Below are 27,116 nucleotides of genomic sequence, written 5' to 3' on the forward strand. Positions count from 1 at the left end.
AGGGGGAGGATGTTTTTTTTGTCTGGGAGAGGGGCCAATGGGAGCACGGGGAAGCATTGACAGTGGTGGGGTTTCCGCCTTTCATGGGGGAGAGCGGTCATTTCTGTATATCTTGTGTTTGGATACAGGAACTAAGCCCTCGGACAAAGTTCTTGTTCGCAATTTCTAGGCCAGGTCTAGACATACTGTAGTTAGTAGAGAAGGAAGAATTAATTCTCTTATTGGCGAAGTTGAAACTATCACCTTGGCAATGCAAAGGTACAGGTAAAAAGTTTGTCCAACGCCGTTCCCTTACGCCAAGACCTAGGGTGCTGTGAAATGATCTCCCCACCCTTTGTTTGGATGCTCCCATTTGGTCTTGTGTTGGCACAGCGGTCACGCTGCCAGGACATCCACCTCCCATAAACATAGTTGGACACCCCCTGTACTATGGCCATTTTGCTTACGATTACCAACATTTGAAACAATTACTTGACACCCCTCGAAACTTGACGGTGTTAGTCTACTGTTAGTGTTTAAATGCAAATGTTCATTTTACCCTTATGAGTTATTTAACTGAAATTTATGAAGTTAAATGACCAATTTACCCTCCTCCTTCCTGCAACTACAGTTTAGTTGTAGAGGGAGGACCGAACCTCACCACCGTCACCATCAACGCATGATGGGTACATTGAGAGGGATTCTCGGTTTCTTGCCCTCTTTGCTCTTCTTCTTCTGTTTTTTTTTTCTTTCAATTGGATGAACCCTAGAGGGAGTAGGGGTGGAGTAATAATCTCAGTTCATCTCACAGCAATAATCCACTTCTTCAGCAATAATCTCAGTCCATTTGTAGAGGTCAAAATTTTCAATTGGTGGAACTCAACAGTCCATTTGTAAAGGTAAATCGATGTACAACATTGCAGCAATAATCTTAGAATGGACAAAATCAAACTACCACACTATCTTCAGCCTGTGAACGGAAGGCTGGTTCAAAGATCTGTAAAGCTATCATATCCCAAGTGGCAGAGGACATAACTCTGAAGGCTGACTCTATTTGCCGTATGTTGGTGCATATGGAAGTAAGGGAAACGAAAGATTTTCACAACCAGATTCAAGGGTATGTGGGCGTTTTAGCTTGGTTCCATTCTCTCTCAAATTGAGGGGGAGGGGGGGAGATCAAGACACCAGGTCAAAATGGACAATTAAATAAGGAAGCAAAGTAATTTCCATCACAAACCCATAATTGACCATTACATGCTCAAATTGCATGATATTAGATTGATTGAAGAAGTGATTAAATAACTTTCCACTGGCACCAATATCATTTGATTGTTTACGACTAACTTTCTAGATTTAACTGTATTTACAGGACAGTTTAGTTGTGGACATATCTATCTTATGGCTTTTTCCCCATATCTTTGGGAGTTTTAGAAGGAAAGACAAGCGAAGGATTTTGAAATGGAGGGGACAGCTACCAAGACTGTAGATAGACATGTTCCCTTATGTGACTATATACAGAGATTTTAGAGAACCATGAGGGCAGCGAAAATACTTAATCAGAAATCAAGTTTTTATCTTTATGAACAGAGGAACAAGCAGCGGGTCTCAAATTTTAATTTTTTTTGTACTTGAATCGGCCATGAAAGAGATTTATTAGGGTTTAAATCTGAAATCGATTAAGGGTTTTGGGTTATTTTGATTTGAAATTTGTTTAAGAAAAGAGATTTTTTTTCTGAAATCGATTAGGGTTTGAATATGAAATTGGGTTGTAGGAAGGAGGAGGAAGAGGGCAAAAGGGTCACTTCACTACCCTTTAAAGGTAGTTTAGGCATTACAAAAAATTTAACTGATGATATCATCACTAAACTATCGAACATGACTTACTTGAAAGAAATGGTAACCTGTAGGGGGTGTTCAAGTAATTAATTCAAACATTGGGGAGACTAAGTAATTAGGCCATAGTATAGGAGTGTCCAAATAATTTTCTCTAACTTTTAAGGAGAAGAGTACTCTATATAGAAAACAAAACTATAACAATGTAAGAAATAATGGAAATCACAAACAATAATCACACAAAGCAAAGATTTTGCCTAACCATGATGAGATGAGATTTGTTTCCCTACCATTGGAGAATAGAGTTACAAATAAATGGTAAAAAAAAATCACAAGTAATCTTGTCCGATATGGCCAATTTATACTGATACCATATCATGTATCGATTTTGAAAATGACCGTATCCGATTCTATACCGTGCACTAAAATCATGATTCCTACACCAACACTATTAAACCAGAGAAGGACAATATCCATAGTTTCTCCCCAACACTCTCTCCCGTAACTGCACGATACAGTATTGCGTTGTGCGGCGTAATAGAGACCATGTGACACAACGGATCCCACATGGTGCACATGGCCTCTACAGCTGCCGCATGATGTAGTAGTCACCGTTCAATTACTGCATAGGATAAAAATTCGTTTTTACTCCTCCTAGGGCCCAGGCTTTGGCAGACCTTGAAACCCTTCCCTTTGGTCTCTGGCTATGGTTCTGGCGACCTTCGTCCTGCCCAGCCCTTTGGGAGCACCACGTGGATTTGGGGGCATCTAATGGTTAAATTCAAACTGGCCGACTTTAATGAGTGGATGCCATTAAACCGGTGACCAACCTAAACATGTAGGCAACCCGTTTTGGTTCGATAACATGAACCAACCCCCTAAAAGGCGATATCACATACGAGCCCCAAATCGAACTCGTCAGTATGCAACTACCGGCTTCTTCTTCTCCGACGAACTTGTCGCAGCCAAATCTATTCTGGCATCCTCTTCTCCGTAGAGCTCTGCAAGATAAAGGCGAATGACCATATCTAAATCCCTATAAAAAATAGCCGGAATGAGAAAGTCGTCGTTTGCGTCGGTCGCTCTGCAACCACCGAGTGTACTACTGTGTGTTCGTTTCTCCTTGTGAAGAATCCTTCAGAATAAAATCTTTTGTGATGCATCAAATACTGGGTTTAAACCCACACACACAATGCACAAATCCTTGATTTAGAGTTCACGAGGGCTACAATTTCGTATTCAGAAGTATACTTGTGAGTCTTTGACCTATCCGAATTCCCATCAACGGTGCAACTCTCTCAAGTGTCTATCAGTGATTAGGTACAATTGGCTCTTCTTTTCTCTGTTTCACTTGTGATGTGTCTATATTGTTGCAGTAAGAGGGTAAGCAACAAGACAAAAGCTGTAAGCAGCACGAACGCCACAGACACAAATGGTGCAGAGATGTTAAGATGGTCTTTCATCACAAGGAATGAGAGCTTACCCACTTCTCTATTGGGTTTATTGGTTCCCTTTACAAGAGTGATTGATGAATAAGAAGAAGATGATTGTTTTCATGTGGATGCACAGTGCTCATCATTGATGTTTCCATGGGTCCCCACCTGAGAAAGGCAAATACTTCAGTGTTTTAAATACAGGAATTGAGTGCACCAGGAAAGGGGTAACAAGGAGAAAAAGAAAGAATGTAATTGTTTCGTTACATTTGGTTCTTTTTTTTGTTTGATTTCCATGGGCAGGAGTACAGTCGTCTGAAGGGGGTGCTGGATCCTCCATCTAGTATCCAGTATGGCTTGCTTGTCTCCCCCCATCTTCTCTCCTCCACCACCCCACATATTGGAGGATCCGAACTCATCCCAAAAGCCCATAGAAGAGTGGCTTTTCTGTTCTCTCAAATCTCCCAGAACCCTACCCCAACTCAAAGCCCTCCATGCCCATATTTACAAGAACGGCCTCACCGGCAACGATCTTGTTTCTGGGCAGCTCCTCTTGTGCTGCTCCCTCTCCAATTCCATGTACTACGCTCGTCAAATCTTTGATGTGATCCCTCAACCCAAGCTCTTCTTCTACAATGCCATGATCAAAGGGTACTCCCAAACAGGAGCCCATGACGAAGCTCTACGCCTCTATTCCATCATGCGTGCTCGCTCTGTCCCTTGTGATTCTTTCACATTTCCTGTTGTTCTAAGGTCAGCTTCTAGCCTAGCCAATATCGATGTCGGAGAAGAGTTGCACGGGCTAATCACCAAAACAGATTTTGATTCGAGGGTGATTGTGAGGACCGCACTTATTGACATGTACTGTGCTTGTGGTCTCTCCGATTGCGGGCGCCTAGTTTTCGATAGAACGAGAGATAGAGATGTGATTTGTTGGAATACCATGATTGCTGGGTACGTTAAATGCGGTGAGTTTAGTAGCGCCAGGCAGCTTTTTGATCGGATGCCCGAAAAGAACGTTTCGTCCTGGAACACTCTGATCGATATGTATTGTAAGTGCGGGAACATAGGCACCGCACACCGATTGTTTGATGAAATGCCGGAGAGAGACCTTATCTCGTGGAACTCATTGCTCTCAGGCTATTCCAAAGTTGGACAGTATGAGGCCGCGAGAAGACTCTTTGATGAGATGCCACAGAGAAATGTTGTGTCATGGAATGTAGTGATAACTTGTTATGTGCATAACCGATTATTCACAGAAGCACTGGAGTTGTTCAGAATGATGCAAGTCGCGGATACCAAGCCCAATGAGGTAACAGTAGTTGGAGTGCTTCCAGCATGCGCTCATCTTGGGGCCTTGGACGTGGGGCAGTGGATCCATGCTTATATTCGTAAGCTTCAAATCAAGATGGATGTTTACGTCAATACAGCGCTGATAGATATGTATGGCAAATGTGGAGGGTTGGACGATGCGCAGCGAGTTTTTGATGAAGCCATCGAGAAGGATACCTTCTTGTGCAGCACAATGATTGAGGTAATGGCAATGCACGGGAAGGCAGAGGAGGCATTTAGGGTTTTCACTTACATGACAAGCACAGGGATCAAACCCAATGATGTCACATTTGTTGGGCTATTGAAGGCTTGTAGCCATGTGGGTTTGGTAGATTATGGAAGAAAATACTTTGAAATGATGAATGCAGCATTTGGATTGATGCCAAAAATGGAGCATTTCGGCTGTATGGTTGATCTTCTTGGTCGTGCAGGGTTCTTGGAAGAGGCTCATGAACTTGTGAAAAGTATGCCAATGGAGCCCCATCCGGTAGTGTGGGCGACATTGCTTAGCTCTTGTAGGATTCATGGCAATGTCAAGCTAGCTGAACAAGTAGCAATCCGGCTTATAGAATTAGACCCTCAAAGTGCTGAGAACTACGTGTTATTGTCAAACATATACTCTCAGGTTGGAAGATGGAATGAAGCAGCAAAATTGCGGAAGATGATGAAGGAAAGGGGGGTGATTAAGAAGCCTGGATGCAGTTCGATTGAGGTGAACAATGATGTCTATGAATTCTTTGCTGGAGACCGAGATCACTCTCGTTGCAAAGAGATATATGAAATGTTGGACCAGATGGCTTCACGATTAAAGACTGAAGGATATATACCCCAGACGTCAGCTGCTTTGCATGATGTCGACTTGGATGAGAAGGAGCAAGCACTTCTATACCATAGTGAGAAGTTGGCTGTTGCTTTTGGACTTCTTAGTACTCATCACAGAACTCCAATTCGGATTGTTAAGAATCTACGTGTCTGCGACGATTGCCATCTTTTCATGAAGATGGTCTCTAAGTATTATAAAAGGACTATAATTGCAAGAGATTGCAACCGTTTCCATCATTTCAGTGAGGGCTCTTGTTCTTGTTCTGATTTTTGGTAATTGTGTATCTGCTTCCAGTGTGTATCAAGACTTTAAGCAGCATAACATGTCAAATTCATTCATTGCTAAAAATGCCAAAGTTTTTTATTTTTCAGGTAAAAATCAAACTGTTCACCAACTCAACTTAGCTCTACAATGACCCAATAAGTTGAAAGGGGAAACCTTCCACAATGATTGATCTGTACCACATGGCATGACCTGCTTTTCTAGCAGTTCATGTGTCATGATTTTTTACCAGCAATCGTTGCAGGACAAGCTCCATCCTTAAAATGATGGAAGTGATGAATTTTTTTAAGGAAAGCATTTTGTTTAGTCTGATGGGTGGTGATATCATCCAATAAATGGTTTACTAATTCAACAAGGAATAAATGAACAGATAGGCAGAATAGCAGATGTATGCAGGTGCTGATATTAGACTTGGATTCAAAATTCATCTTCAGCCACTTGCTAGCCTGGCAGAAGGAAGGAAGGAGTGGGTTTAGAGTTTACTGACCTTGTTACTAGAGAATGATCAAATTTATGATTGATAGGTTGGACAATTGGAGCACCATCTACTCCTTCTTCTCCTATGCACTGCAGTAGCAAGCAAAGGAAAATCAATGACCACATAAATATCACTTTTGTGCAATTCAACCAAATATGCAACAATACCCTGCCTCCAATTGGTCATAATGTTATCTTATTGATGAGGGAATATAATAGGAGAGGGAACAAAACACCAGCCATAAAGTGAGGCCAGGATATGTCAAACTTGCACCTCAGGACAGTTAGGCATTTCTTTTCCATTCATTCCACTCTTTGCAAACACATCTGCCAAAACAGTGATTTAGCTAGTATAGATCCCCTCCCTTCTTTTTGCAGGCCCCATAGGAACAAAAGCACTGCATCAATAATGGATGGTAGCTAGTATAGATCCCCCCCTTTCTAACTTTTATCATTTATTCCGTTTCATGTTAGAGGAAGTTCCATTAGGGAATGATGAGGGAAGGATGCTTATGGGGTTTCTTGATGAGTCAAAGGTAGGTCTTTTCTCTTCTCATAATAATTCATTATAAAGAAGCTCACTTTTCCTACTGTCACTCAACTTTTTTTCTCTCATGATATTTGTTTAAATTATTAAATTTGATGTCTCTTTGCTCGATTCATATCTGTTGTCCTTACGGGGGATGTCCTGTTCCATTTGTCTGCTTGTGCCTCTGGGAAATTCTTACTAATCAATTTGGTTCTTCATTGGTGTATGCTGCAGATCAAGCAACATCAGAGAGCAGCATACCTTTGTCTCCCCAATGGCTCTATGCCAAACCAAGCAAGACTAAATCAGTTTTTTCTGGTGCACCAGGGATAAAAGACTCTAGCTTTCTTTCAGTTAGATACCTACTTTTTTGTTCTTAATATCGGGAAAAGCTAGCCAGCAGATGTTCAAACCATACTAATTTGTAGAAGTGAAGCTATATCCCACTGAATTATATTCATTCTTTGACAACCAGCATTAACATTGCAGTTTGCAGGTTCATAGTCAAGAGAGGCTTCCTGTGGATTTATCTGTCTTCTTATTATATCTGTAGGTCTATAAAAAAATAATTTTGGTCATCCATCGTTAAGGTGTGGCCAGTGATAGAGACATTACGCTGAAGCCTCTACTAGATACATTTTGAGGATTCTCATTACCGTGCGGTTGAATATTTTAACTAGTGCTTGGATAGGTTCTTTTAATTTATTTGTTCATACATTTATTTCCGGGGGCAGCGGCTTGTTTCAGTTTCTAGTCACAATTTTGGTATTGATTATCAAGTGAAGTCGGGGTTCTACCAAATTACTAAAGGCCAAATTGTTCAACACTTCAACTTTATGTTTGTGTTTTGGTCATCCTATGGATTCTATTACATGAATGTATAAGAAGTCCAAGAATTGACAAAGGGAAATGGTAAGTTGTTCTTTAATTTATGTTTTTGTGGTATCTTGTTGCTGTGGCATGTTTTTGTGTTTTTCCCCTTCACTTTTTCTCCCCCCCCCCCCCCAACAAAAAAAAAGAAAGGAATATAATATTCTTTTTAGATAGGTGTAGACTGGATTTAATATTAATGATTTATTTTGTAACCCACCGTGCTATTTTAATACTTGATTGGGGTTTCTTTTGTTGTGATCTTGCTTTGCTAATACAGCTTCTTAGACATCATTGGTTAGTTGTTTTGTTCAGTTAAATCATAATTTTTATTTTGTGTCTGATAGGATGTACAGGCACAAAATTCTGTGCCTCATGGAAGCTCCACAGATCCAATTCAGAAAGAGGGTTGGCGTTCAGATGGATCTCTGGAAAAAAAAGATTGGAGGAGGGCTGCAACTGATATTGAAAGCACTCGCCGTTGGCGTGAGGAGGAGAGAGAAACTGGATTACTAGGTAGAAGAGACCGAAGAAAAGAAGATCGCCGTGTTGACAATGTTTCAGTCCGTGAAGAGGCTAGAAATTTGCCTCTGATCGGTGGCATGATGTAAATAATCGTAGTTCTGCACATGAAACACGACGAGACAGCAAATGGTCATCAAGTTGGGGTCCAGATGACAAAGAGAAGGATTCTCGAGCTGACAAAAAGATTGAAGTTGAGAAGGAAGATGCCCATAATGACAAGCAATCTTTCGTTGGCAGAAATTGTGCAGATCCTGAGCGCGAAAGTGATTCTCGTGATAAATGGAGGCCACGTCACCGGTTAGAAGTTCATTCTGGTGGCTCAACTGTGTACCGTGCTGCACCAGGTTTTGGGTTGGAGAGAGGGCGAGTGGAGGGTTCCAATATGGGATTTGCTCCAGGACGAGGGAGGTCAAACATCATCGGAGGTCTTTCACTTAATAGGCCTCCCTCTGCAGGTCCTATTGGTGCTCCTTTAGATAAGAATGAAAATATACATGGGAAATTTGGCCTCTCAGCATATATGTTCTGTTATCCCAGGGGGAAGCTTCTTGACATTTACCATAAACAAAAGCTTGTTCCATCCTTTGCTGCACGACCCGATGGGTCTGAAGAAGTAGCCACAATAACTCAGGAAAGACCTGTGGAGCCATTGTCCTTTGTTACACCTGATGAGGAAGAAGAGGTATACATTTGATGGGCTTGTCGACACTGACTTCACTTTTGAAAATTTTATGTAATATATCTTTGTTCTCTATAATTGGTCTGATTTTTCCTTTTGTTTTATTGAATCATATGATGTGGCCAGGCTGTCCTTAATGAGATTTGGAAAGGAAAAATCACCAGCAGTGGAGTTGTATATAATTCATCTCGGGACAAGATGGGAAGATCAAATGAAAATTTGACAGGTAATGTAGTTTATCAAGTTCACCTGGGGTGGCTGATTAATGGATCAGTCTCTCTGATCAATTAGTGGTGTTGGTGTGTTTTATGAGAAAAAAAAATAGTAATGTTTTTCCTCTCCCTTCCCTTTTCTTTCAGGTCTTGGACTCGTTACATCAACTGAGAGCAAGCAAGAAAAAGCACCTTCTATTTGTGCCATTGAGTCCAATGAATGCATTGCAACTGCTGCAATCAATGATCCTCGTCAGGGAAATGCTGCTGGCTCCTTGGATGGTTATGCTTCACAAATTTCTGTTTTTGATGGTGAGGAGAAAAACCTGGCATCTTTTGATCTATTAGAATATTGTCATCTAGTTTGATATGGAGCTGGCTCAGTTATGTTGTTTGTTCTTCCTCTGAAAGGGGTATTATGTACTTTTACTGGATAAAGAGATCGTCGTCATAATAAAGGTGAAATGATGTTTTGTTTTTTTATGTTTTTTGTATTTTCCTGCAGAAAGAGATCTTTGTCTGGAGAAAGGTGAAAATGATGTTCTGGCTGGGAAGGGTGGGACGCAGCCTGATGGCTTGACTCTTGCAGTTTCAAGGATTAATGATGTTTTCACTGCTGGAGGTTTTGGTGGTGCTCGCAGTGATTCCAAAAGTGATGAAAATCAGCAATTAGAGGATTCAGCTTTCCCCAAGTACCCTAGTTTAGGAGGCATCAAGCCAGCTTCTAGTTTTGGTATCAGTAGCAAACTTCCCGATGATTCAAGTTCTCTTTTTGATCTGTCTTCTGTCCCTCCAGCTTCTAGTAGTCATAAACAATATTTGAAGAGCAATGATGATGAAAACCTTTTAGAAAGGGGTATCTCCCCTGAAGAATTAAGTTTATACTACTGTGATCCTCAAGGAGAGATCCAAGGACCATTTCTGGGTGTATATCATATCTTGGTTTAAGCAAGGCTTTTTTGGGACAGACTTACCAGTCTGTCTGTCAGATTCTCCTGAAGGAACACCTTTTCAAGAACTTGTGGAAGTCATGCCACATTTGAAGACCAAAGTTGGGTCCTTGTCTAGTTCCAATGTTGCTATTCAGCTTGGGCCTTCTGATGCTATCGAGGGCAGTGTGAGTTCTGTTATAACTGCTCCTGTTCCTGTGTCTGTTCCTGCATCCCCTGCTCCTGTTACTGCTCCTACTCCTGCTTCTGTCCCTGCTCTTGTTGGTTCAGTTGGCATAGATGACCAGAGCTCGATGTCTTCTGAATTTGAAGGTCTTCCTGGTCACCATATTGACTCGATGATTTCTAAACGTGATAATCCACCGGGACCTCATTATTCTGAGAGTCAAAGCTTTCATGATTTTGTTGCCCACGATGAGGGTTGGTTATATGTTATGTTTATTTCCCTGCTCTCTCTGCTTCTTATGTATCACTTTTTGTAGACATGATAATTTTTCCTTTTTGTTTTCTGCAGAACTTTGGTTTCCTGGAAGGCCCGGGAGCAGTAGTGGAAACCCTATTGCAAAACCTTTTGCTAACATTCGTGATATGTTGCCAAATACTGCCAGCCAACCTTTTCTTTCAAATGAATCAGTGCAAGGGATGATTCACCAGGATGGTACAGTGCATCCTTTTGGCTTGTTGTGGTCTGAGCTTGATGACAATTATCTGGGGCGTACACAGTCATCAAATATGTCTTCCAGTGTTAGTGACCAGAGCCACCTTCTGAATCCTCTTGGTGGAAGCGATGCACCTTCTGCGAGTAATAAACAGAGTTCTTTTGGTGCAGTGGTTGATTTCCCCCTTGTTGGGGACTCATGGTCTGATGGCTACAGAAGAAATACAATTTCAAATGCCCATATACATAAATTATCACACCTGGATCAAGAATCCAATCACTTTGATATAGCTGAGCACTTGATTTCACAACAGTTACAAAAGCAACCACTTCAGCCTCAAAATATACTGTCTCATCCTGCGCTGCACTTGAATCCATCAGTTCTAGAGCAGGTACCAGGTTCTGGTCTATCTCAGAACAGGAATCCTGTTCGCCACCAACAGTCTGCAATGCCTGATTTGGAACATCTTTTGAAGCTTCCAACTGCAGCGACAGTTTCTCCAGCAGCAGCAGCAACAACAGCAATTGCAGCAGCAACAACAGTTGCAACAGCAACAGCACCTTCATCCCTAACAAAAGCAATTGCAGCAGCAACAGCAGAAACAGTCTCAAGCTCGGCAGTTGCTTCTCGAACAGTTGCAGCATCAGCAGTTGCCACTGCAACAGCAACAGCAACAGCAACAACACCGGCACCTTCATCCCCAATAAATGCAATTGCATTAGCAACAGTCTCGCGCTCAACAGTTGCTGCATCATCAAATGTATGATCCAGGCTTTGCACAGTCACGTGTGGATCCTGTCAGAGGTAACAACATGCCTGATCAGGATTTGTTCAGGCAGCCCCTTTTACATGAAATGCAACAGCATTCCCATCCTCTTCCCGGGCATCTGGATTTATCTCTTGAACAGCTCATACAAACGAAATTTGGCCAGAGCCAACAGAGAGAACATAATGATATACTGGAGGTTCTATCACGTGCGAAGCAGGGGCAAATGCTTTCTTTGGAACAACAGCTGCTTCTTCAGCAAGAGCAGCTGCAGGCAAGACAGTTCTCTATGGCATCAAGGCAGCATACTGGGATGGAAGAAGAGAAGCGCATTGATGGGGTCTGGTCGGTGGATGAAACTGGTCATTTTGTTAGAAACACCCCTAGTCCTCACCAGCCTCCGTCTGCAGGTTTTGGTCTGTTGGATTTTTACCAGCGACAGCAGAGGCCTTCTTCCTTTGAGGAGCAAGTAGGCCATCTTGAACGGAATCTTGGAGTACAAGAACGAATACAGCGAGGGCTTTATGAACCCAGCTCACTGCCATTTGAGAGGTCAGCGTCTATGCCTGTTGGGACTCCTGGAATGAACTTGGATGTTGTTAATGCTTTGGCCCGTCCTCAAGACTTGCCGGAACGATTCAGCTATATGCACTCAGGCAATCAAGTGAGTTCATTTTCTTCTGGTGTTCACCCTCATCACCCACAAGTTGCTAACCAGTTTCATGCTTCACCTTCAGATGTGATAGAGAACCACTGGTCAGAGAGCAATGAGCAGGCAGCACATAGCTGGAGGGAAGCCAGGTTTCAGCAAATGCATCTTGAAGCAGTGCAGAAAAAAGAAGAATCAGAATTTAATATGATTTCTGAAGGCCCTGGTTCATGGGTATCAGCTGAAGTAAATGATGACAATTCAAAACCGTTGATGTTGGATTTGCATCAGAAGCTAGGTCTTCATTCTACCCAGTCAGTAGAAATTGGTGATGGTGTTCCTGCATCACTTGGAAGAAGAGAACCCTCTTGGCTGTTTTCTAACACTGGCTCTTTGGATAATCCATTGAATTTCCTCACAGAGCCACAGCCTGGTCTTAGCAGTTCTTTTGTGGAGGGGTCTAGTGGCTCTAATTTAGGGAACTTACTGCAGGATCGGTTGGTAGATGTGGGGATTGATAAGCAGTCTCGTGGTCGAGAAAGTGGTGAAAGATTGTCCATTAGAACTAATTCTGGAGCTTTGATTGAAGATGAGCAGCTTCTTCCTGGCTTAAATGAGGGTTCTCTGTCATATGTAGACTCTAACGTGACTGGTAAATCATCTGTAGATAGGGACTTATCAGAAACTAAGGATGGAAGAAGGGGTAGAAGCGCTTGTCCAAAAGTAAGGTTGCAACTAACAAGTTGGCCTCAGAGGTTCAAGAAAGCATGGCTGAGCAAGCAGGAGTGGCTTCAGTAGATCATGCAGATATGCCAATGAACTCCCCTATCAGACATACTTTACTTGGTACTGCTGGTAGGTTTGTTGAGCATACTCTTCTTCATTAGACCTCTATTTTGCTCATGTTGGTGACAGTATTTATAACTGTTGCAGGTGGAAATGTGGGGCACTACAACTATGAGATGGGACTGGATAGCACATATGGTGAAGAGATGGCTAAGGACAGGTAGGGACTCATCAATGTGCTTCGTTTCTTTCATGGATACCTCAGTGAATCTTTTGTTTATAATGGTAAAGAAATCACTTTAAGTTAGCTGCATGCTTTTTTCAAGGCGAGTATTATTGCCATTGTGAAAGAGTTGCATGTTATTGTCTTTGACCCTCCCACATTTGACTTGGGTGAAGTGTCATGCTTGAAGCGTTTTACTTGTTTCTATCATGCAGACATTGTCTGTATTCTTAGGTGTTCTTTTAGGTAGTCTTTTAGTCGTAGTGGTACATGGTATTGTGGTTTCAGAAGTAATGCTTTCTGATATGTACTCATGTATGACCAAACAAGGTGCTCAAGTAAAATAGATCATGGAAAGATAAATTGAGAGTATCCAAATTGAACCAGCTAAAAGTATAGAATAAAGATGTATATTGTGCATATCACTACCTTGGTAAAGCTTTATGCTTGGAGCCTCACACTTATCTTTTATTCGTGAACAAATTTTCTGTGTTCTTCACTTCTATGGATGGTTCCTAGTTATTCATATCTCCTTGTACTATCTTACTTGTGTTTAGATAACGTTGGGCACAATTAATATTTTTTGCTGGATAAGTGCTGAATTAATAATTTTGTATTGATACACACCTCATATGTGACTAGTCTTGTAGATATGGGCTCATGGAAAGATTATTTGAGAAAAATTATGTACATAACCTGAATTGGTTACAAAAATTGACTATCCTTTCTATCCAATCAGCTCTGTTTGAAGTTATACATGGTATGAAGCCTAAGCTAAGCATGTCTTTCCTCACATCTTCTGCTATGGTTATTTTAGGCTTGCCTCTGGTTCTTTTTGTTCCCTCATTCTGGATCAAATCACTCCTCTGTACTGAGGCATCCCAAGACCTCCGTTGAACATGGCCAAACCTCCTCAAATGACTCTCTCTAAGCGTATCATGAATTGGAGCTACTCCCAACTCAGCTCTAATATGATCATTCCTTACTTTATCCTTCCCAGTTTTTACACATATCCATCTCAACAACCTCATCTAAACTGCTAAATACAGTTTATTTATATGACATTTCTTAATGGCCCAACATTCCACTCTATACATCATAGCTGGTCAAATGACAATCCTATAAACTTTTCCTTTAAGCTTTAAAGGAATACGCCGATCACATAGCACTCTACATGACGCATGCACCTCTCCACTTCATCCACCCTATTTTAATCCTTTGGGCAACATCATCCTCTATGTCACCTTTTTTATTTACAATTGATCCCTGAAATCTAAAATACTCACTTTGTGGAATCTCCTTCGCCAATATTCACCACCTTATTATCTATCCTAGTGTGGCTAACAATGTTACACCATATATTCCGTCTTGGTTCTACTTATCTTCAGACCTTTTGATTCTAAGGTTGATATCAATAGTTCCAACTTGGCGTTAATCCCTGCTTTTGTTTTCTCCACCAAAACAATATCATCTGCAAACAGCATCCACCAAGGAACCTCATCTTGTATGTCTTTGGTCAAGTCATCCATGATAATTGCAAACTAATAAAGGTTTAAGGCTGATCTTTGATTTAACCCAATTATAATTGGGAATTCACTACCTCGACTCACCACACCATCATATACTTCTTTAGTTATGTCCACATATTTACAACACCCTTCTCTTCTCTAATATATTCCAGATTAACTCTCTAGGGACTCTGTCGTAAGCTTTTTCTAGGTCAATAACGACCATATGGAGATCCCTTTTGCGTTCTCTATATCTTGCTATGAGGCTCCTAAGTAAGAAAATAGCTTCCATCGTGGATCTTCTTGGCATAAAACCAAATTGGTTTTCCGAAATTGTAGTTCCCTTTCTCATGTTGTTATCAATAATCCTCTCCCATATCTTCATTGTACGGCTCTATAATTATTGCAGCTCTGAATCACCTTTATTTTTGTAAATCGAGACTACAATGCTTCTCCTCTATTCATTTGGCATTTTCTTTTGTGATCATAATCTTGTTAAATAGCTTGGTTAACCAAGACAGACCACAAATTCCACGCTCTTCCACACCTTTATAGGGACCCCGTCTGGTCCTAGTGGCTGGGCTACTTTCATCTTTCTTAAAGCTTCTTTTACTTTAGACATCCTAATTTTGCGTATATATCTATGTTATGTGGTGTCAAGATGAGTAATATACGCGAGAAGTCTTCATTAAGTAGGCCGTAGCAGTATTGATGCAGATCCTAGCCTCCTCGAATTGAAGAAGCCACCCTAAACCTAGGGTTTTAGTAGGAGCCTTAGCTTAGTTTAGTTTATTTCCATATTTGGTTTTTATTTTGTGTTTTTAATTGAACTGGGTTAAATTGGTTGCATCCAATTGGTTCAATTGATCTAATTTAAGTGAAGTGATCCTATTGGCTAGTAGGGAATCTTCTTTTATTTTAAGTAGTTTAAGTTGTTTTTAAGTCATTAAGACTCTATTTTGAGTCTATTTCAGTTTCCTAGTCAGTTTAAGTTAGCTAATAGGTTAAGGATTGGGAGGCCATTCCTTTTTAGTGTCTAAGTCTAATTTTGAGTCTTTTATATAAGGTTCTAAGGGGGCCAAGTATTGAATACGAATTTTGATTAATAAAAACTTAGCTTTATGCTTGCTGCTTTTGTTGTTGCCTTTGCTCCATTGTGAGTGTGCCTTGTGAGTAGTATCAAGGTTGCCTTGTGAGTAATATCAAGGTGAAGGGATTGGTGGATCTCCAATCGACTCCTTGCATCGTGAAGATCGGGAGGGCTTCTACTTATCTCCTTGCATCTTGTAGATCGGGAGACCCCATTGTTCATCTTCAAAGTTGATGCCATTGAAGATCTCTTCAAATTCAGTAAGTTTGAATCTGAACTTTGTTTAAACCTTCTTCTTCTCACTCCTACCCTAACTAGGATTCCTCCATAACTTCAAATCTGTCCATTAGTTTCAAACCAAACTTTCAACATACATCCCTTACAGCATTATTGACACTCGATCCAAGTTTCATCAAACCCCCACCACCCTAAACCCTAGAATCCCCTACTCGTACCTCCATTAGGAATTGTCTCCAATAACCTTATCTTGCTTTCCAACTCATCTAATCTACTTCCATTCACTCAAACATCATAAAACCTATACCATTAGACTTCCATACACTTGCCTATCATTACCATATAAGACAACCCTAACCTAAACCTAACCTCACCCTAATTTTGACCTAAAATTCAATTCTGCCCAAAATTGCAGAATTTCAAAACTCATCCAAACCCTAACCTTTTTATACCATAATAGCCCTCTAGACCTGCCCATCAATACCCTATAAACCCCTTTCCCAATATCCAACCCTAATCCTAGGAATTGACCTAAATCCTAGTGCTGTCCATTCGAACCAGCAACCCCTTTTGTTATTTGATCCTGTTGTTTGGCTCCTAGTAGGTCTCCTACCTATCTAGGACTACATTAAGTACTTTTTCCCCCTCTTTTCAATGCCCTCATCCCTTATTAGTACTCTACCATCCGCACTTTTAATACATCTAACATGGTCGAAATCTATGCTCTTTCATTCTCTCATTTTAGCTATCTTATAGATACCTTTGTCCCCATCTTTTGTGTTCAAATTATTATAAAGATCTTCATATTTCTTCACCCTTGCTTTCCCCACAATCTTCTTAGCTTTGTTTATGGCAAATCTTTATCTTTTTAAATCCTCCACCTCTTTAGTCCTTTGCCATGTCTTAAAACTAGTTTTTTTAGTCTTAATGGCTGCTTGGACCTCATCATCCCACTACCAGGTCTCCCTAGGAGCATGACGTATACCTTTCGATCCCCTTAGAACCTCTTTGGAAACCTTCCTAATATAGGCGGTCATCTTGTCCCACATCATATTAGTCTCCCTCAAGGTCCTACTTTGTCAGTAGATGAATTCAAGAACTTCTTTTAATCTCCACCACCTTATCTTAGGGAAAATATGCTCTCCTATCTTATGCTTTTGTGTAACGAGGCACATGTCTAGTATCGCCATTCTATGTTGAATGGTTAGTCTCTCCCTAGGTATAACCTTATAGTCCTTACAAAACAATCTGTCAGGCCTTCTTGTTAGGAAGAAATCTATTTGGTTGATACGACTTCTGCTTTTGTAAGTAACTAAATGCTCCTCTCTCTTTCCGAAGATAGTGTTCACAATGAATAAAGTATAAGCTAACTTAGACTCCCTCCTTATTTATTTCTCCAAACATATAACCTCCATGTACACTTTCATAACCTCTATGATCTCTCCCAACATGTCCATTCAGATCACCCCCTATAGTAATCTTTTCTCCTTGACTAAAACCTTTTCCCATCCATCCATATGTTCCCAAAATTTTAACTCACTACTTTCATCCAATTATACTTGGGGTGTGTAGGTGCTAATTATATTGACATCCTCTTTCTCCAACACAAGCTTAATGGATATAATCCTATCTCCTTTAACATCCACCATATCAATTTTTTAGGCCTTTTGTGCACTACTATACCCACTCCACCTCTGTTACTTTGATCTCCTGTATACCAAAGTTTAAAGTCATCCAACACCTTAGCTTTTTTACCCTTCCATCTTGTCTCTTGAATACAAGCAATATTAATCTTTCCTCTCCACATAACATTTATCAACTCTAGACTCTTGCTCGTTAAGGATCCAATGTTACAAGATGCTAATCTAATCCTACGCTTTTGGACTAGATTCTTAACTTGCACTCGTCCACCATGCGAGAGCCCTTGCGTAACCTGAATTAGTCAGAAGTATAAAATAAAGATGGGCAAGAGATATCTACTTGGTCGCTTGGTCTCTACACAAGCATTTGGGCTAATGGGAGAGCACATCTGGGTATCTACCCAGGGGGTAGAGGCATCATTTCACGGTGCCCTATGAGAGGGCATAGGAAACACCACCAAGTAGAGATCTTTTTGTAGAGATCTTTTTCCCAATAAAGATAATACATTTTGGTGCATATCCCCCTGCCCTGATGTAGATACAAAGACTTATTTTCGAAAAAAGAAGAAGCCCAAGCTGTCGAAGTAGTGTTACTGTCAGTAGTAAGCTACTTGTTTCCATACTTAAAAGGAAGCAACGGAGAGAAGATCTAATCAGATCTATGAAATAAACCGAAAAGGAGGTGACATTGTACATGCCAAAGTGAGGTGGATCAGAGTTGTTGATTGTCGTTGACGGTGGAGCAAAGGTCACAAGAAGACGGTGGCAAGAGGAGTTGTCGATGGTGGAGCAAAGTTGCTGATAATGGTCACAAGAAGAAAAAGACGATGGAGCAGAGGTCGCAAGAAGGAGGTCGATCGAACCCTGGCAATGCTATTCTAGAGAAGACCCAGACATAACCCTTTGCGCGAAGTAGAGAGTTGTAAAGGACGACTCTCGCTCTCGTCTGTTTTTGTATGATTGCAACGAAGAAATGGTCGTTAGGGTTATGTTTCATGTTTTGATGGTAAATTCCATCAAATGCCCCTCGTAACTTAAGCACAAGTTGTTTCACTGCGATTTCGTAGAACCAATTCTGAGAAAAGAGAAAAGTGATTTTGGTGTTTTTCAAAATCCTATCAGAATATATTATATCACCCGGCCCATTTAAAAAAATCATAGAAACGGATCGGACAACACATACATAATCTATTTCAATTCTGCCCCCAGAATCAATTTTTTGGAAAGTTACCATACAGATCCTTAGTAGTGTCATGTGACCAACTTAAGTTAGTCACATGACCTTTTATTTGACTTGTAATAGAGTTTGGCTAGGGGGGGGGGAGTCATTCCTTCACCTAGGCTGTTTAGGAGTAGGCCTTTGGCCATTATAAATAAGATAAAATCGGGGAGGGGGGTGGGGAAGTCATTCCTTCACCTAGGCTGTTTAGGAGTAGGCCTTTGGCCATTATAAATAAGATAAAATCGGGGAGGGGGGTGGGGAAGGGTTACCTTACCTCTCACAATTTGAAAATTTGTCTAAGCAGCTCTGCAACTTGTCTTCTCCATTGGAGTTTTGTCTTGTGTTTGATCAAGGCTGGTGAGATTGGTGTTTGATCCAATCGACACCTTCCGGTGTGAAGCCCAGGTGGTCCTTTTGAAGCTTTTATTCACGTTCTGGTTTTGTATAAAGTTTTACAATCAAACAAGCCGCTGCCAAGCAAATTCTGCAACAACAGTAAGTTTGAATCATCCCCAACCCCAACCATTCTTCTTCCAATCCTCTCATAGCCCAAATCCTAGAATTCCCCCTTCTGTTTTCAAGTTTCCCAAGACCTAAATTCTGCCCAGACCAAACCAGCCATCTAAATCACACCACAACGTGATTGAGTTCTCCTCTCATACTAAGGGATACTCGATCCAAGTCCCATCCCAAGCTGACCATCCTAAACCGTAAATGCCTCTCTTTTCCTTTTTTCAGAAACCCAAAACCCTAACCAGTAGCTCGCTGCCGATTCATTCTGACCTACTTCCATCCATCAAAACTTAACGTAACCTTCACTGTAAGATTCCCCAACATCAACTTGACCTAGCCCTACCATCAAGCTCTAGATTCCATTAAACCTCAACCCTAATTTAACCAAAAGCACCTATTTTGACCTATTTGAATTACCTTGTTCATAGCAGATCCTGGTTATTGGCTTCTAGTTGAATTCCTACTAACCTAGGACTATATTATGTCGTCCCTAAAAAAATGTTTTTTGGGGTGAAGATGGGAGTGCCATTAGCTTCGAAATGTCAGTGTTGTGGGCCTCCCAGGTGTGAATCGACGAATCACTGTCTGGGGGAAGGTGGTACGACGTCCAAAGTTTGGAGTTTTTTCTCTAGGTTGTGTGAAGTGGAGATTGTCCCGTTGCAGGATGTGCGAAGCAGGATATTATTTTGGCATAGCCATGCTCAGGTTAATAGCTTGTGTGGTGTGGTTTTTGGATTGCTTCCCTCTTTCATAATATGGGAATTATGGACAGAAAGGAATAATCGTAGACACGGGGAAAAAGCTCGTTCAGCCAGCTGCCTGGTGGAGGTAATTAGGAATTGAGTTAAAGAGCTTCCTTTTTATTCTTCGTTTGTGAAGTCCCCTTCCTTCAGGGAAAAGTTGGTTCTGCAATTTTTTGGTATTTCTCACTCTCCCAGAGTATTTAAAGCGCCGGTCCCGGTGTTTTGGTGTCCTCCTTTCTCATCTATTAAACTCAACGTGGATGGTGCATGCAAAGGCAACCCTGGGAAAGGAGGTGGCAGGGGTATCATCAGGAATAAGGAGGGAGTTGTTATTGCTGCCTTTGGCAACTTCTATGGAGATTGCACCATTTCCATTGTTGAGCTTAGGGTGTTGAGTGATGGGCTAAAGCTGTGCTCGAGTTTGGGGTTTAGGGAGTTCCATGTCAACACTGACTTTGCGGCTACAATTCTTTGCATTTCAAAAAGAAAATGTGGTTTTTGGAAAGGATGGTACTGGTTTCAGGAAGTTTTGGAGCTGATTGTCTCCCTTAAGCCAATGATTTCTTTCACATACCGTGAAGGTAATAGGGCAGCGGACTACCTTGCAAATCTGGCTTGTGAGTTGGCGTGTGACTCGCTGTTTCATGGAGTAACTAGTTTACCTCAGGATCTTCGGCGGATTTCTTGCGAGGATGCTAGTGGTCTTTCAGTGTTAAGAGTGTAACTTTGTCTCTGTTTGCGTTTGGGAGTGAGCTTTTGCTTTGAGTGTTCAAGTGCTTTGTCCTGTTTTGATTGTTCTCGATTGGGCTTGGGGTTAGGAGAGAATGTCCCCCCCATTGTATTCATCCCTATTTTGGTTTAATTTTTAATAAAATCTCAGGGGCTGTCCCGGGTCCCAGGTAAAAAAAATATATATATCATAAGAAAATGAGCAAATAAGTATAATCTGAATCAGTTAGAAGTTCAACTAGTACCTGATCCTAAAATTGCATCCAATAATCCTCTGTTTGGATCTATAACTAAAACTCTCACGGAGATCGTATTTAATGGGAACTTTCTGCGTCCTCGTTAGCATTGGCTTGATCTAGGTGGGAATCTGTCTCCTGAGCAACTAGAAAAGGGTTGCTGGCCGTAATGTTAATGTATGGATTACAATAATCAAATCATTTAAGGCCATCTTTGGTATAATTTCACGTCATTCAAGGCTATCTTTGGTATAATTTCTATGTATGACCTTTTTATGAGAAATCATTTATGAGAATAAGTAATGGGCCATAAATAATAATTGTTTGGTTACTACTAGACAGAATAGATTATAGAATGAGAAATGGATTTGGTAATGCCTATGTGCAGTATAAATTTTGTAACCCTGAAACTTAAACTAAAATGGTTATTCCAATCTGATGGTTGTGACTCGTGAGAGATCAGAGGTAGTCCTCACATCTGTAGTAGAATGGTAATGCCTCTCTCTTCCTGTTTGTGTGTGTGTGATGCACCATTGTTATGATTGGCCCTCCCAGCGGGGGGTCTTTGTGACAAACAAATGCAGAACCAAGCTTTAAGATGAAACCCAGTAAAATCATCCTTCCAGATTCATCATGCAAAATGTAGCTGGGACCTGCAATGTTTTTTTAACTGTTATATGTTGTGTGTGTGTAGCTTTAAGATAAAACCCAGTAAAATCATCCTTCCAGATTCATCATGCAAAACGTAGCTGGGACCTGCTATGTTTTTTAACTGTCATATGTTATGTGTGTGCGTGTGTGTGTGTGTGTGTGTGTGTGTGTGATGCACCATTGTTTTGATTGGCCCTCCCAGCAGGGGTCTTTGTGACAAACAAATGCAGAACCAAGCTTTAAGATGAAACCCAGTAAAATCATCCTTCATTAATTTGTTGCCAGCAGATTCATCATGCAAAATGTAGCTGGGACTTTGCGATGTTTTTTAACCGTCATATGTTACTTCTTCATAAATCCCTTTGATCATTCAAGAACACTGGTGGGGGGCCTGGAGTGAATTGTTTGTATCAAAACATTGGTTAAACAAAAAGAATTGATCCTCCTCCATGTCAGTGGTGGTGGGCTTGGTCTTGCAAGGGTTGCAGTGATGGGGAAGGCTGATGGGTGGGTCTGTGACAGTCTGACAGGACATTAGACCAGTTTCTGAAATTGCTACTGTTTCTCGTCTTCATCGGAGATGGAGAGAGTGATGAACGGAAGAGGGTGAGATGACAGTGAGAGAAGGATACCTGATTTTCGTTTAGGAGTTGCCGTTCTAATGCATTTTCTTCTCAACAGTAGAATGAGGAAGGAGGATGGAAGATGGTTTTGATAGGATTCTTTTTAGAATACTGTGAATGGACCGAATTGCCCTTGATTTAAGCTGTTACGAGCACATGCTCATTAACTGCTAGCGCATAATAGAAATAAAACATTTGTTGTGCTGATAAATCATAAACAGCTCTTCAGCTGTTTATGAATTCTTGTTTATTTTGATTTATATTTATGAGAAATAAGAACCATAAATTATATCAAATGTCTGCATAAATAAAAATACGTCAGATAATAGAAACAAAAGTAATACCAAAGTTAAGTGTCCGGAAAGGAGTTGAGTTTGTCATGGCAGCTTTACTCTTTTATAATTGAATTAGCGTAAATTTTATGGAACTATCCAGTACTTGTTACAATAGAGCTGATGGTGTCTGTACAGATAGCTGTTAAATTTAGCGTCGTAAATTATATCAAACGTCTGCATAAATAAAAATATGTCAGATAATTGAGACATAAAGTAATACCAAAGTTAAGTGTCCTGGAAGGAGTTGAGTGTGTCATGGCAGCTTTACTCTTTTATAATTGAATTAACGTAAATTTTACGGATGCCTGTTAAATTTTTCTAAAATGCATTTGTGTTTTAACTGCCAATGTTTCTTAAATGCATTTTTGGTGTCTGACAGGGTATCATCCATGCTATCAAGAGGGATGGATAATTCGTTGCCAAGACTTCCACCTGTCTCACTTGTTCTGTCATCCCATGAAGCATTGTTGGAACTAGCCTCTGCCCCATCCATGAAAGGGAAAAATCTGATGACTATTGCTCCTCCTGATGGTATGGACAGCTTAGTTAACTTTGGTTTCTGTGGGAACAATTCATGTCAATAATTGTTGCAAGGGTTTTGGTTATTGCACTATTGCTAAATAAAATTGCCATTGGCCTCACCTGGTTGGAAGTAAAGTGAAGGGAAATAAAATTAATAATTTTTTCTAATACCAAAACTGAGAAATATAATAATTAAATCTGCTTTACTTTTCAACAAATTACTTTCCTTTTAGTCGCCTCTGACCCATCCATGAAAGGGAAAAATTGGATGAATATTGCTTCTCCTGATGGTATGAACAGCCTAATTAAATTTACTTCACGTCACAACAAATTACTTTTATTTGAATGGAAAAATATGACAGGTCTAAGTCAATTACCATGCTTGGTAACATTTTAAGTTTGTTCCACAATCATGACTCTGGAAGTTTTTATTTTTCTTAATTTATTGTATTGCCCTTGTTTCCCTTTACATGAAACCGGATGGAGCCATCATGGGGTATAGTATCTCTTAAATTCCCCCCCCCCCTCCCTAATCTGCACTTCTTTCCCATTGGTCCTTAGTAATGCTTCTGTTTGTAACTCCTCTACTTGTATCTGACTCAGAAGGGAGACGGGATTCTGGAGGGAATCTAGCAAGCCAGGCTTCTGAAACTCCTGTTTCGGGTAAGAAAGATGTGCGATTTCGGAGGACATCATCTTGCAGTGATGCTGATGTGTCGGATACCTCATTTATAGACATGCTTAAAAGCTCTGTTAAGAAGCCAGTGCTGACAGAGGCTGATACCATGGCTGGAGCCTTAGAGTTATCTGATAACACACAAGGGAGCCGGAGTGGTAAAAAGAAAGGGAAGAAAGGGAGGCAAATTGATCCTGCTCTGCTTGGTTTCAAAGTCTCCAGCAATCGAATCATGATGGGCGAGATTCAATGCCTTGACGATTTACTGTAATTTTTTTAACCCTTCAAACTGTACAGGTTTGCATTTCTCGTGTAAAGTGTTGGCAGATAGTGTATTCTTTCATTTGTTTGCATTCTCCTTTATCTTTCATGTCAGACGATAGGTCGCCTGATTCAATTTTGGAAATCAAGGGAGCCCCACTAAGAGAGTGAATATTGTAGTTTGGAGAGAAACTTTGTATAGCTATATGTCAATAATTTTTTTTTGTAGTGGAATTAACTAATGAAGTAAATGATCATCATAAACCACCTGTTTCTTTTACTTATTTGGGTATTATTGCACTCGGATGTAGACTAGGTTTAAATTTTAAATCATTAGTGAATTTTTGGTTGTTATATCTGCAAGCTGATCTTTGATTTGACACACTATGTGATTATGTCAGGATTTATCTGTTGTTTTTTTCTCAGTAGATGAAGTTCTTTGTGGTCGAATGTTTGGGAATTTACTCACTGAAAGTTTTACTCAGTTGATCACATTTACTCGTCTCCCTCCCTATCTGCCAGAAGCCAAAAAGAAGGGGGGGGGGGGGAGAGGAGAGGAGAGGAATAGCGGTGAAGCACTAGAGATAAATCTGATCTTTTTTGCAGGCTCGCCTAGTCCCGTGTCTTCGCTCCCAACCAGGACAACAGTAGTAGGGACTGGCATATTTAGCTAAATTTTTTAGGGGGAGGATGTTTTTTTTGTCTGGGAGAGGGGCCAATGGGAGCACGGGGAAGCATTAACAGTGGTGGGGTTCCCGTCTTTCATGGGGGGAGAGCGGTCATTTCGTTACATCGTGTGTTTGGATACAGGAACTATGCCCTCGGACAAAGTTCTTGTTCACAATTTCTAGCACAGGTCTAGACATACTTTAGTTAGTAGAGAAGGAAGAATTAATTCTCTTATTGGCAAAGTTGAAACTATCGCCCTGGCAATGCAAAGTTACAGGTAAAAAATTTGTCCAACGACGTTCCCTTGCGCCAAGACCTAGGGTGCTGTGAAATGATCTCCCCACCCTTTGTTTGGATGCTCCCATTTGGGAAATTTTCTCCTCTCAGGTTCGTAGGTTCCTCTCATAGGGAGGGCGGAAATGACGACCTCACCCCACCCGGGCACTGTGTTCGGGCAAGGGGTGAGGTCGTCATTTTCGGCCCCCTATGAAAGGAACCTACAAACCTGACCGGGCAGGGAATCTGAGAGGAGTTAGATTCCCCATTTGGTCCTGTGTTGGCACAGTGGCCACGCTGCCAGCCACCATCCACCTCCCATAAACTTAGTTGGAGTAGGTCGGTACTAAACCAGATCAATGTATACAGGTATATCTGGATTTTTTGTTGTGTATATCCACCATTCTATGCTCCTAAAAATCGGTTAACCTTTTGAGAATGGTGTGTGGTTTGTGTGATTACACTTTCATAAATTTTCAATCGATTTATCAGATCAGGTAGTATTGATCTAGGATTGAAAGATATTTAAATTTAGGGAAAATTTCACGGACACCCCCTAAAAGTATTTAATATATTCGAAACTTACCATATTTCGTTAAAATGGCAAACTTCCCCCTGACGTTAAGCAGGGTGACCCCCCAAAGATAAAATGTCGATTTTACCCTCTTAGTATCACCTAAAGCAAAAAATGACGATTTTACCCTCTTGGAAAAATTACTAGGGCAAGATCAGATTCTTCCCGTTGGAGAAGAACAACCACTGTGGGGCGTGGGCATTTCATCTCCACCGTGGGTTGGCACGAAGAGCGTTCAGGGTTCTTCATCTTCAACATTCGGAGAAGGGGTATTTTTTACCCTAGCATTCTTCTTCCTCATTTCACATTTTCTTCTCACCCTTTTACTCCTCCCAAATTCCCACTCTACAAGCGGCGGCGGTGCTTGGTGTGAAACCCGCAAAAAATTTGAACTTTTGGAATCTGTGTGATTTCAGGTTTTGGTTCAATATTTGGCCATGCTAGCCTCTAAGTTGTGCGCCGTCTCGATTAAGAAATTCAAACCTATCTCATGACTCGTCTGTAAAGGCATTCCGATCAGCCAACTACCGTGACCTTAAATGAGTCTGAGATGTCTAGCGGAAGACAACACATAAGCTTGGCATGCTAGATTGATGGCCTACGAAGCCTCTCTCTGTCTTAGGCCGAATCCCAGGTAAGAATCCCATTTTATATGTATATATGTTGTATTTTTAATTAATTAGTGTATTAGGGGCAGAATAGTAATTTTTACCTAGTGAGACCCCGCACTAGAGCTACCTGTGTCGGGTTTGCTGGCTGGATAGGCTGTAGGACCTCCCCCTTAATTAACTCAATGTAAGTATAATTTAAAATATATTTATATAACGTTTTGTACGACCAAATAGGGTTAGAAGGGTATTTTAGTAAAATTGACCCGTGGGACCTAGTTCCTCAGTGAGGAATGCTGTTCCAGACAATTACTCGTGTTCGGATGACCTTTAATGTCGTATGACATCATTTTATGGCTGAATTAAGGTAGTAAATACAAAAGAATTAATTTTAGAAATAAATTATAACCAAATGACCATTCTACCCCTTAGTGCTTAAGTAGTTAGATAAATATCAAAAGACTTTCCAATTGATTACTATTCACAAGTCTAACGGAGCTAAAGAAATTCGTTCCAGCTTGGGAGAGAAGGAAAGAAAGAGGAAAAAAGAAGAGAAGAAGAGAGGGAGAAAAGGGAAGCTTACCTTAGGGCTTGTCTTCAACACTTGGAGCTGAACCAAGAATCTCCATTAGAAAGCTGCCTGCACTCTAAATCTGTTCCAATAACTGAGGTAAGTCTTGGATACTTGCTGTCTTCCTCTTTATTTCCCTTCTTCTCCATCTCTAGTTCACCTATTAAGAATTTCTACCATTAAAGCTTGGAGACCAAGCTTGGGTTTGTGAAATTGAGCATAATTAGACTGATTTGAAACAGTTTTTGACTCTCTAAGACCTGAAATTTGAGAAATTACCAAGTCTGAAAGTTGTATTGCTGTTCTTGATGGCAATTTATAAACCCTAAACTAATTAATTAGGTTTAATTGATTAATTACCAAAATTATGAAGTTATTTATGAAATTGAAGTCCCATATAGGTAGACCCACCTTTATATAATGTT

The 27,116-nt window shown here is 40.7% G+C and overlaps 2 protein-coding genes and 1 pseudogene across 2 annotated transcripts; all 3 read left to right on the forward strand.

Annotated features, from left to right (window-relative positions):
* Window positions 1-3,589: 3,589 nt before the first annotated feature.
* LOC122670782 (pentatricopeptide repeat-containing protein At3g62890-like) lies at window positions 3,590-20,870 on the forward strand. The gene is made up of 2 exons (XM_043867767.1): window positions 3,590-5,695; window positions 20,860-20,870. The coding sequence occupies exon 1, from the start codon at window positions 3,598-3,600 to the stop codon at window positions 5,674-5,676; it is 2,079 nt and encodes a 692-aa protein (XP_043723702.1). The 5' UTR covers window positions 3,590-3,597; the 3' UTR covers window positions 5,677-5,695; window positions 20,860-20,870.
* Window positions 6,627-11,349, forward strand: LOC122671139 (annotated as a pseudogene).
* Window positions 12,674-24,003, forward strand: LOC122671140. Its single transcript, XM_043868237.1, has 4 exons — window positions 12,674-12,853; window positions 12,932-13,004; window positions 22,914-23,065; window positions 23,660-24,003. Exons 1-4 carry the CDS (start codon window positions 12,766-12,768, stop codon window positions 24,001-24,003), a joined length of 657 nt encoding a protein of 218 aa, XP_043724172.1. The 5' UTR covers window positions 12,674-12,765.
* Window positions 24,004-27,116: the final 3,113 nt, after the last annotated feature.

Source organism: Telopea speciosissima, chromosome 8, assembly GCF_018873765.1.
Source record: "Telopea speciosissima isolate NSW1024214 ecotype Mountain lineage chromosome 8, Tspe_v1, whole genome shotgun sequence".
NCBI lineage: Eukaryota > Viridiplantae > Streptophyta > Magnoliopsida > Proteales > Proteaceae > Telopea > Telopea speciosissima.

Excerpts from the sequence above, each read along its gene's own strand:
- LOC122670782 (XM_043867767.1), top strand. The coding sequence starts at position 3,598 with ATGGCTTGCTTGTCTCCCCCCATCTTCTCTCCTCCACCACCCCACATA.
- LOC122671140 (XM_043868237.1), top strand. The coding sequence starts at position 12,766 with ATGGCTGAGCAAGCAGGAGTGGCTTCAGTAGATCATGCAGATATGCCA. Across the intron at positions 12,854-12,931 it reads TACTTTACTTGGTACTGCTG|GTGGAAATGTGGGGCACTAC; the intron begins GTAGGTTTGTTG and ends TAACTGTTGCAG. Across the intron at positions 13,005-22,913 it reads GAAGAGATGGCTAAGGACAG|GGTATCATCCATGCTATCAA; the intron begins GTAGGGACTCAT and ends GGTGTCTGACAG.